The sequence below is a fragment of the Myotis yumanensis genome, unplaced genomic scaffold, assembly GCF_028538775.1.
Source record: "Myotis yumanensis isolate MYYU_CA2020_CCGP unplaced genomic scaffold, mMyoYum1.0.hap1 SCAF_9, whole genome shotgun sequence".
In the NCBI taxonomy this organism is placed as follows: Eukaryota; Metazoa; Chordata; class Mammalia; order Chiroptera; family Vespertilionidae; genus Myotis; species Myotis yumanensis.
In genome coordinates, this window is record NW_027223760.1 from 63,752,351 (window position 1) to 63,763,107 (window position 10,757).

At 54.5% G+C, this 10,757-nt stretch overlaps 2 protein-coding genes and 1 long non-coding RNA gene across 4 annotated transcripts; 1 reads left to right on the forward strand and 2 right to left on the reverse strand.

Moving 5' to 3' along the window:
• Nucleotides 1-1,490: 1,490 nt before the first annotated feature.
• HOXA1 (homeobox A1) lies at nt 1,491-3,220 on the reverse strand. Of its 2 annotated transcripts, XM_070424476.1 has the most exons (3): nt 2,816-3,220; nt 2,518-2,612; nt 1,973-2,050 (listed from the first exon to the last, which is right to left on the reverse strand). In XM_070424476.1, the coding sequence occupies exons 1-2, from the start codon at nt 3,161-3,163 to the stop codon at nt 2,553-2,555; spliced, it is 408 nt and encodes a 135-aa protein (XP_070280577.1). In that variant the 5' UTR covers nt 3,164-3,220; the 3' UTR covers nt 1,973-2,050; nt 2,518-2,552. The 2 variants fall into 2 exon arrangements, with proteins under 2 accessions (XP_070280576.1, XP_070280577.1); XM_070424475.1 differs by having other exon boundaries at nt 1,491-2,050; nt 2,518-3,220.
• Nucleotides 3,221-3,315: 95 nt separating this feature from the next.
• Nucleotides 3,316-7,500, forward strand: LOC139016435 (uncharacterized). The gene is made up of 2 exons (XR_011472673.1): nt 3,316-3,640; nt 6,944-7,500. It is a non-coding gene; the product is annotated as an uncharacterized lncRNA (long non-coding RNA).
• HOXA2 (homeobox A2) lies at nt 6,958-10,555 on the reverse strand. The gene is made up of 2 exons (XM_070424474.1): nt 9,243-10,555; nt 6,958-8,609 (listed from the first exon to the last, which is right to left on the reverse strand). Exons 1-2 carry the CDS (start codon nt 9,637-9,639, stop codon nt 7,870-7,872), a joined length of 1,137 nt encoding a protein of 378 aa, XP_070280575.1. The 5' UTR covers nt 9,640-10,555; the 3' UTR covers nt 6,958-7,869.
• Nucleotides 10,556-10,757: the final 202 nt, after the last annotated feature.

Here is a 10,757-nt window from a genome sequence, read left to right on the forward strand (position 1 = left end):
AAGAAGGAAGAAGGGTGGGCTGGGGTCCCCATCCTCAAATAGCTTTATACTGGAGCTAATTAAATGTGAATCTCTTAGTTCTTGGTTCACTGATGTGAGGAAAGACTGACTGAGGAGTTTCAGCTTTTAAAGGGGGTTCTGTTTATATATACGTCAGCATTCAGTTGGAGGTGAAAAGGTTAGCACTTGACCCAGGAAGTACCCATGTTTGTTTCAAAAATAGAACTGCTTTATAAAATTCTTCACCATTTTTTCCATTATGAACTTTGATTATAATAAGGGGACTACTGTTATTTTAAAGAAAATCAACCTATGATAGACATTGGTTAGGTGCAATTACCCTCTTAGGGGAAGCTTCAATTACATAGTGGAAAGCACTTCTTTTTTTTTTTTTTTTTTCAAAGAAAAGTCCCATCTCTTTGAAAATGCACACCGTCCTTCTCTCCTTCCCCACACAAAATGACTCAACTTTGTAAGAACCAACAAACTGTAGCCAAGCCAAATACACGGATCCTTAAGCATACCTGAAACTTGAATATATTTATTACAGACATCTTAAGACCCGTAAACTCTGCTCTGGATCACATCACTCCAGGATCTCAGAGCTGTTCATGATTGTACAGGAAATGGGGAATATTGTAGGCTCACAAAGGATAACTGATAGAACTCAGTGTGGTACTTCAGGGACACCAAAACATTGTGCGACATGCAAAAGACTATTCACGAATCACACAAAATATACATTCATTGTGCCATCCATCACATTAACAATTGAGCTGAAAATACATCCTAGCCAGCTAAGATAACTGAGAAAGGAAGAGGCTGGTTTGACTAATACCTTTAGGTTCTGAATAATCCAGCACGAAGTTTAAGTAGAGTGTGGCCAGAGAAACAAGAAAGGGGTTAGGGATGGGGAGAGACTGAAGCACAGGCAGCAAGGTTTCTGAACCTTGTGGTCTGCAGGCCTTCTTAACTCACTGAAAGAGCAAATTGAGGCTACCCTCCGAGGCATCTGATTGAGTTTAAATGAGGGCTTTTATTTTTAACCTATCATCACATATAAAATTGTACCAGCTTTGAGAGTTTGCCCACCCTGTTTGAATCACTTAATCTAAACATTTCTAGAAAATCTGTATAAAGATAAATCTCTCAGGACAAAGTATTTACAACCAGCAAACTCACGCACAAGAATGAATTAAATTAAAAGGTGAATTAATTGTGTAAACACGCCCATAGTGCATCTCTTCTCATGAGCTCCTGGACTCTCTCCTTTCTCTTTACCCCACTTTGAGGACAAAGTAGGGGAGTTCTGTAAATCTACAGATAGATAAAAGATGGGAGGCCTCCCTTTGGCATGTTTCTGCTGGCAAAGGAGACAATTCTCCAAAGGGCATCTAAAAGGAACAGTAGGTTCTGTGGAAATCTCCTAAAAGTAGGGGCCCTCAGAAAATTGTTGCTGGCACCCCATCTGCATTAAGAAGTTAACACACACACCCCTCCCTCCCCAATCAAGCATCTAGTCCAGAATTCTCAGTAAACACATTATCCTGCCCAGGAGCGTCCCAGATAGGATCAGAAAGAAAGAGACTGCAAATGGAAAGGAAGATAAGCTAAGAATGTGCTTTGAGTAAGAAGTCCCAGCCCGAGGAGTCAGAAGCCTGGGCCGCCCAGTGGAGTTTGGGGCTGGGCGGGCCTCAGTGGGAGGTAGTCAGAGTGTCGGAGGTAGAGGACCCCGGGGAAGGAACGCAGGGCGAGGAGCTGGACTTCTCTGAGGACTCCTCGGCCTTCTCCTCGCTTCCCGGCGGGGTGGCGGGAGAGATGGGCAGGAGGCCCTCCTTCTCTCGTTTCTTCTGCTTCATTCGGCGGTTCTGGAACCAGATCTTCACCTGGGTCTCGTTGAGTTGCAGGGACGCGGCGATCTCCACCCGGCGGGCGCGCGTCAGGTACTTGTTGAAGTGAAACTCCTTCTCCAGCTCCGTGAGCTGCTTGGTGGTGAAGTTGGTGCGCACTGCGTTGGGTTGCCCGGCGTAGCCGTACTCTCCAACTTTCCCTGCGGGGGAAGCGATGAGAGAAAAAGGTAAATATTTAACAATCCATAGGAGAGCCCCTGTAGGTTCAGAGCAATATTCAGGTAAGGGGGAGATAGAGAATTTCTCCACACACCCCGGGCTGGGGAGGGTGAGTGATGAGGTGTAAAGTGTTCATCTGAAGTCAACCATTAGTGTGGTCAGACCGGTGATGAATGGAGCCCAGAGATATTACCAGAACAGCCCCACGCACGCACGCACACCTACCCACTTCCTACTTCCAGAATCTCTCCATCTCAGCCCCTCTGCAAACACCACATTCCCAGGGGCTCCTTCGCCTCAACACACACCTGGGCAATCCCCCAATGCCCTACAACACCGGTGGGGAGCAAGTATTTTTAAAAGACAATTTATTAATTGTCCTTGGAAACTAAGCATACTAACTCCTTCCAGAATCATCACGGAGCATCCGCGGAATGGCAAGACTGACCTGTTTTGGGAGGGTTTCTTTTGACTTTCATCCAGTCAAAGGTCTGCGCTGGAGAAGAGGTCTCTGGTGCCGGGGAGCGACAGGCTTCTTGGTGGCTGGCGTGGAGAGGGGACAAGGAGTTATTATACGTGGCCAGGGCCAGGCTCTGGTGCTCTTGTCCATATGAGTGGTGAATGTACTGAGGCGATCCCACCGCGCCCCCGGCATAACCCTGGTGGTGGTGGTGATGTTGGACCATGGGAGATGAGAGGTTTCCAGAGTAAACAGCGGGAGCGCACGAGGGGTACCCCCCACTTACTTCTGCTTCCTGATTTAACGTGTACGGGCTGTAAGGCGCGCCGAAGTTCTGCGCGCCATAGCTTGGACCACAACTCGAGTGGGGGTAGGACACCCCCAGGTTCCCAGGAGTCTGGTAGGTGGCCGGCTGGGGGTGGTGATGGTGGTGGTGGTGGTGGGGCGAGTTGATCTGCACCCCCCTGCCCACTAGGAAGCGGTCGTCGCCGCCACAGCTGTTGGCACTGACCGCGCACGACTGGAAAGTTGTAATTCCATGGTCTGCGGGATAGGCTCGCGCGGAGCAGGTCCCCGAGTCGCCCCCGCTGAGGATGGGGTATTCCAGGAAGGAGCTCATTCTTGCATTGTCCATCTGTCACTGAGTGACCGGGTCCTGCGAAGCCCTAGGTGACCGTGCCAACTTTCTCACTTCCTCCATGGGGCCGGAGAAGAAAAATGATATGAATGTACAGTGCGCAGGAGGGGGGGGGGGGGCGGGAGGGCGGAGGGCGCTGCGAGGGGCACGTGACGGCGGCAGCCAATGGCGGAGCCTCCTGCGAAAGTTTGCTGGCTCCCGCGGTGATGGATCACCGTTTCAGTGGCATTTAAATCCCCGGCGCTCCTCGGTCCTGGTGACGCGCAGTCGCCCCCCCAGGCAGCCCGGGCGGCGGCCGCAGCGGCGGTGGCTGCGAGGGCAGATCCCGAGCGCTGGGGCGAAGGGGAGCAGAGGCTGCCTTCTGCGCCCCGGCTCGCTCTCCCCCCCTCCGGGAGGTGGGGGCTGGGAAGCACCCCCTCCCTCCCCGTGTCCGCCCTCCTCCCCGCCGCGCACAGAAAAAGGAACTGACGAGAGGTGAGAAGGGAAGAGGGCTCCGCGCCCTCCCGGGTGGGGACTCAAGGGGAGGGAGCTCGGGTCGCGCCGAGCAGGAAGGGCAGGATCCCAGCCGGCATCGCAGTCCCTGCTGCGGTGCCTCGGGGCGGTGAGGGGCGCAGAGCCCGTGGCCTAGGACTGGGCTGGGCCACCAGCTCTCCAGGCCCCAATGAAGAGAGTTCCCAGGGGGCTGGCTTGGAGGAACCGGTGGGGGTGGAGGAGACATGGGCAAGAAAAGAAACTTCCCTTCTCCGTGAGGGTCTGGGAAGCCCCCTCCCTCCACCCACCTCCCCCACACTGAGCCTCGGAGTCGCACCGGAGCTTCTGTAATTTGATGCCCCGCAGCCGGGGGAGCCCGCGGAGCCGAGGCGGCCGAAAAAGGCCGGGGCTGGCGGGGCTCACCGCCCGCCCTCTCTCCTCGCTCTCCGCCCCTTTCTCCTCCCCACTCAGCTCTGCTCTGGGAGCCAGCCCTACGGGATCCCGAGCAGCGCGGCCGCTGGATTTTGAGGGGAAGGAGGCGGGGGAGAGAGATGACGCGAGCAGACGTGGCCTGCGTGGGGGCCGGGCCGTGCGCTGCAGGCCATCTGCCGGCCCCGCTGGACCCAGGAGCCTGCGCTTTGGGTGGGGGCCTCAAAGGCGGGATCACAGCTCCCACAAAGTACGCTGACCCCCCCCCCCTCCCTCCTCCGTTTCTCGCTTTCTTAGGGAGGGACATTAGGAATTGGTAGAGCTTCCTTATTCAGACCCCCCCCCCCCCCCCGGCCATTCTACAGCACGTCTGTAGTGGGGGTGTGGGCTGGCAGGTGGGAGGGGCGGCGGACAGATGGCTGATGGTAAATGGGACATTTTCTTCTCCCAACACCACCCCCTCCGCTTGGTAACTGACGTGGTTAGTTCCTTGTGTGAACCTCCGAGTCTTTCCCTAGAGAGACGAGTGCAGATCTGAGCGTCATCCCAGGCCAGGGGTCCTGTTCTCCATCACCCCCATCCTACCCTGATGCTGACGGGTCTTTAATTGCTGTTTACTATTAGGTTTCGTGTCAACCCTTGGCTTGTAGAGAGAAAGGGCCAAGCAGAGGCCGCGAATTGATGCATTCTTAGGCGAAAGAAATCCAGAGGGCATCCGGGACGCTTTGCAGCCACTGATGTATGGGTTTTTACTCTGACCATGTTTGCCTCACCAGAGCCCGACAGATAAAAATTATCTGAGGCGTGGATGTGGGGGTCCCACGCCCCTCTAGCTTCCCCTCCCCGGCTAGAAGAAGGAAGTTTTGCTTAAGGCAGGCACATTTCAAAGGTGTTAGTGAACCTTTCAGGTTTCTGCGTTCTGTTCTCCACATACAGAGGTTTCCCCAAAACCTGTCCCCCCAGAAGGGAACACTTGCGGACATTTGACTATGGACGCCCTTCAGTAGCAAAGAAACATTTCCCCTAAACATTTCCTTTGGAAAGGGTATTTTCATGTGGCCTTTGACCCTTCCCCAATCGCCGTTAAGAGGGCGCTCAGGCAGGCGAAGTCACTCCTGCCCCATTTCATCACCAGGGGAAAGTCATCCTGGAGGAGGGACTAGGCAAGGCGGCCCTCCTGGAGGAGGCTTCCTTGGTAGCGCCAAGGCCTCCAGCGCTGGGGAGGGAAGGGGCTCCGGTGGGGGAGGAGGCGGGACTGAGGGGGGTTGTGCTGGCTTTGCGCGGGTGTTCTGCTCTCCCAGCCGAAGCTCCAAGCTCGTGGGTACCTTCTGCCCCTTGGCCTCCTCTCTGCGCCTTTGCTGGCCTCCAAGGCCTCGGGTTGACGCGACCCCCTGGGCCGCAGGGCTTGTGCCACAAAGCCATCCCGGGACACCACCGGTCTCCTCCTTCTGCGAGCTCTCTGCTCCACGCCCCTCTCTCCCTCCCTCCGCGGCACTTCTCAGGGCCAGCAAGGGTGGGTGCATGTCTTGGCACCGCAGGCTGGCACTGGCACACGGGCAGGCACGCGAGCGGGCGGCCCACCCGCCTCCGCGCACAGCCCCACGCAGGCCCGGCTCCCGCAGCCCGGCCGGCTCCGCCCCGGCTGCCGCCCTGCGCGCTCCTCTCCCCGGAGCTGCTCACAAAGACGGCCTCCCTGGCCCCGAGCCCGCAGGCTTCCGTAGCTCCGGCCCTTCCCCGCCCCCACAAAGTCCTGGGGCGCCTTCCGCCGGCGGCGAGACCCTCGGTCCTCCCGGCAAGTAGCCGGCGCCCCCGGACTCGGACTCGAGCGAAGGTGCCTGTGAACGCCCAGGGAGAGAGGGTGCCAGGCGAGTTCGGTCGCTATTTAAAGGACCGCCGGCCAGCGGCTCCAAGCGCCTCTTTCGGGCTCTTCCACTCGGAAGGGAAGGAGCGAGGAGCAGGCCAAACGCCGCCCGCCGAGGCCGCGAGCTGCTCACGGCACCCGCGGCTCAGCCAAGCCGTTGTTTTAAACGAGCAATAAAAATGAATTATGACTAAACGCCTTCTAACTTAATGCTTTCGGACGGGGATCCCCGGCAAATACGTAAGAGGATTTTTATTTGTGCATGTGTTCCTGCAATTGATCTCTTTGATGACATTCTCATTCATAGAAAGCGTTTGATTTATGAGCGTAGGACGAATCGCAACCAGCAGAGGCTCAGCCCTGGCCGCTGCCGGGCAGCCCCGCGCCGCGCCGCGCGGCCGGCAGGAAACCCGCCGGGGTCCTCGCCAGCCTCCGCCGCCACCGGGATTTAGGAGGCAACAGGGTGGGGGAAGGTAGGGAGCGAACCCCCGGAGAAAGATCCCGATTTCATCATAACTTACAAGCCTGCGCTCTTAGGAGCCGGGCTCTTAAACCAACCCGCCCCCACACATGTTGCTCTGCGTTTTCTCACGGTGAGGAGCCGCCTGCACCGAGCTCGGGAAGAGACGCACAGACGTGGGGAGACATGAGCCGGGGGGCAACAGAACCACCCAGGAACATACCCCCGTTCACATCTTATTGATATTTCATTGAAAGTGCTTGTACGCTTTCTCTCTCTAGACTACTTAATTGATAACCTAGGGTGCAGAAACACTTGGTTTTCCATCTCAACTTGCTAACCTGACTTCAAAGCTTTAATGCCCCATTATTTGCCATATAAACAGATTTAAGAATGAAATATTGATTTTTCTGACCCTGAAAAAAATAATAAAAAGAATCCTCGAATGACTGAACCGGAGGGCTGGGAAGAAGCCTTCCTGAAGTGTGTTTTCCAGCCAGTGACCATCATTCTTTTTATGTTGTTGTTGTTTTTTTCTCCCCCCTCTGTCTTTTAGGACTGTTTGCTGGACCCATCCACAGCTGGGAGACTAATCAGCCATACTGAAAATGTTCGACATTGGTGGGGGAGGGGTGGGATGTAGCTGTTTGAAACAAACGTGTACAAATAAACGAATTGTTGACCTGGAGATTGGTAGCTTGTTCAAGAAAGCCCATGTCCCTGGAGTTGGGGGTTTCTGTAGGCACTTTATTGCTCCACTTTCAAAAGCTTGGGCTGGGCCCAACTCTGAGGCTTCCTCACCCTGTTTCTATGACCAAGTTACATCTATGGCTTGAACCTCTACAATGAAAAAACAAATCCATTCCCCTGAAAGAAAGAAAGAAAGAAAGGAAGAGAAAGAAAGAAAGACTTCTCAGATGCCCTAACCATTTTCTGGATTTCTTTTCTGATGCCGTCTATTGAAAATTTTGAACATGCCCCCTTAATAAATATATTAAAATTGAAAAAGAAGATGAATTGTGACCAGAATTTTATTTACCAAGTTAGACTAAAAGGAGAAAAAGAAACCATTAGGAGCTTTGAGAAAGGGGGGGGAGAAAAAAAAAAAGAAAACTGCTTATAGCAAAGGAGAATTTATTCTACCAAAAATACGCATGACAATGCATCCTAATGTTATACAAAAATAAAAAGAAAGTGAAGATACAGTTGTATGGTCACTTTCTTGCAGGCCTCATATATTGCTTTCAGTAAATCACAGAGGGGGTTGTTGGATTAGATTTAAAACAACTAAAACTCCAAAGTAACCTGTAAAAGACGCCTCTGAGACTGGGTCAGGGGACTTGCTAAACAGAAAATCTCCAACATTTAGAGGAGGAAGAGGGTAAAAAATAAAATAAAAATCAACTCTCAGAATAAAAGAAGGCCAAACCACCTGGTCAAAGGGGTTTTTGTTTTGTGATGCTTTGTTTTGCTTTAATGTTTTTAGTAATTCAGATGCTGCAAGTCAATTGTGGTGAGTGTGTCTGTGAAAAAGTCAAAGCTGTCAGCTGAAATATCTACAGGGCTGTCGAGGGAACCTGGCAAGCTGGGCGAGACTGCATCTGAAAGCTGCAGGCAGGAATCTGTGGAGAAAACGCTGAAGTCCTGCAAAGAGGGGACCTCGAGGGCCTCGGGACTGTCATTGTTTAGGCCCGAGCCACAGTTCTGGCCCATTGTTGACAAGCAGTTGGGAACAGTGGGTGACTGGTGCTGAAAATGTTTCAGATTTTTCTCATTGCTGGTTAAAGGCGAAACGGGGAAACTCGGGGAGTCGCCATTGTGTCCGTTGGGAGCCTGCTGCTGGGAGAGGGCGTTCTGCTGGAAAGTGTAGCCTTCCCTCTCCAGAAGGGCCCCCGAGACGCCCAGGGCTTGCTCGAAGAGCGACTTCTCCTCCTCGTCCTCCTCCACCTTCTCCGAGTCCTCCAGGCTTTTGAACTTCCCCTCGCTGTGCTGGTTCTCCTTGCACTGGGTCTGCCTCTTGTGCTTCATCCTGCGGTTCTGAAACCACACTTTCACTTGTCTCTCAGTCAGATCCAGCAGCGCCGCGATTTCCACCCTCCGGGGTCTGCAGAGGTACTTGTTGAAATGAAATTCTTTCTCCAGTTCCAAAAGCTGCGTGTTGGTGTACGCCGTCCTCAGGCGCCGGGAGCCCCCTCCGCTGCCATCGGCCACTTCCAGGGACTCTGCGGAAAGGGAAACCAACGAGAGACACGCGCACAGTTGGAGGCGGAGGGGTCCGAGTGGGGTTAGTCCACTGGAGAATAAATATAGCAGAAAAGATCAACGGCAACAAAATGGCCGCCCCTGGATGCAGCAGAGCTATTGTGCTGCCTTTCCTGGGAGCCCAGCCCGGGGACACCCCATCTCTCCCACCTCCGCCCGATTCCTGCCTGCAGCTCCCCCCAACCTCTCCATCCGGGAGCAAACTTTATATTAGCCACACCACAATTTATAATTAATGCATCAGCTGCTTAGCTGAGCAAGAGCGATCTATCACTCTTCATTACTGTCAAAAAGCCAAACTCTAGGACAACTAGACAAGAGGAGGTCAGTTCCAACTCAAATAAATCATCCCACATTACACAAGTTAGGGAAAGTTCCTCCCCCCTTCTTAAAAATATATATGTCTCCTTGCGGAGCGCAGGATGCCTCTTCTCTTCCATCAAACCCACTCCTGAGCCCACAGAGGAAGGGAAGGCAGCCAAGCATCTCCTCCTTCTCTCTCAGCCCACGTTCCCCTCCCCCCAGAACCGCTCCCCGGGCAGCCCCGGCGGGGAGCGGGGTCCCGGGACTGGGGGCCAGGTCTGTGCACTGACCTTTGTGGCCGAGGCAGGCAGGGCCGGCGGCGGCGGCGGCGGCGGCGGCGGCGGTGGCCGAGGCGGGCGGCAGCGCGGTTTTCTTGGCCGCCTTCTTCTCCTTCATCCAGGGGTACTCGGGCGGCTGCAGGGCGCCGGCGGGCCCTGGGCTGCCGCGGCTGCCCGCGGGGCTCGGCTTGGGGCGGCCGCCGGCGCCGTGGCGAGGGTGACTGCCCGGGTTCAGGCTGGGAATGGTCTGCTCAAAAGGAGGAGGAATCAGTGTCGAGTGTGAAAGCGTCGAGGTCTTGATTGATGAACTTTGAAATGTATCAGCGACAGGGGGAAAAGATGTCAGGCACTCAGCGAGCGACGGCTGGCTATTGATAAAACCAATCTCTCGCTCAAATTCGTAATTCATGGCCTTCTGCTTGGAGCCCCCTCGGAGAAAAAGTTCCCTCTTCTGGAGGGGCTTTGGGGGGGCGAGGCCCGGGAAAAAGGCGAGTGCGGAGGGGAAAAAAAATCTATCATAGAAGATCGCTGCTGGGGTGTTTTTTTTCTAATTCACTGATTACAGCCGTATGGGGACCGCGCTACTATTAAACTATTGAATTCATGGAGACAAGGTTGAAATTGGACCGAATTGGCTGTCACATGATTGCTTCTGCCCAATGACAATTTGGGCTTTAATCAAAAGAAGCCACTGTCTGTTTGATTGATCCAAAAAAGTCGGGAAGGAACGCCTCATTGGGGGCCAGCGAGGCTTTATTTACACTTTTTTCTGGGCAAAAATACATATATGTGGGTGTGAGTGGGTATGCCCGGGAGTGCGTGGGGGCGAGGGTGCCTGCCTGCCTTCCCAGCCGCAGCGACCTGGTGTGTGCGCCTGGCGCTGCGTGTGAGTGTGCGAGTGTGGAGTGTGAGCCGGCTGCTGGCCCGCCGGCGGCCGCCCTCCGCCTCCCCCGCACACTCCGCGCATTGTTTGGGACTGTCGGGAAGACGCCTCGCACCTCACAAATCATTTAAGCGCCTCAGTTTGACGCCTGCAGTCATTAACAAAGTAATCCATTAATCTTCAAAGTTTTGACACCCGAGGGCCCCCATCCCAGCCACATAAGTTCTGCTAAGGCAGGAGGAAGGAGCAGAGGGAGAGGAGATGAGAGAGAGAGAGAGAGAGAGAGAGAGAGATCCATTTTGGGGTCCCCCCTCTTTTATTTCCCTTTTATTTACTCCTCCGCCTTTTCCCAAACCGTTTCCTGGATCTCAGAACTGATCTCCTCTCTGCCCTAGTCTTCCTTCCTCTCTTTCCTTCTTTTCCTCTCCCCCCCTCCTCTCCTCTCCCCCTCCCTCTCTCTCCTCTGTCCACTTCTCCTCTCCCCCCACCCTCGCCGGCCCTCGCCCCCCTCCAAAAGCCCAGCTCGGAGTCCCGCGCCCCCAGACCCGACCCGGCCCATTGTTAGCTGGCTTTTCCGCGGCAGCTTTGCGTCTGGCTCCAGGGAAAGCGGAAAACGCGAGGCTGCTCTCCGAGCTTCCTGCGCC

Coding starts and splice junctions, on each gene's coding strand:
- HOXA2 (XM_070424474.1), bottom strand. CDS start 9,639: ATGAATTACGAATTTGAGCGAGAGATTGGTTTTATCAATAGCCAGCCG. Junction 8,610..9,242: donor TGCCTGCCTCGGCCACAAAG/GTCAGTGCACAG, acceptor CCCTTTCCGCAG/AGTCCCTGGAAGTGGCCGAT.
- HOXA1 (XM_070424475.1), bottom strand. CDS start 3,163: ATGGACAATGCAAGAATGAGCTCCTTCCTGGAATACCCCATCCTCAGC. Junction 2,051..2,517: donor AAGAAACCCTCCCAAAACAG/GTCAGTCTTGCC, acceptor CTTCCCCCGCAG/GGAAAGTTGGAGAGTACGGC.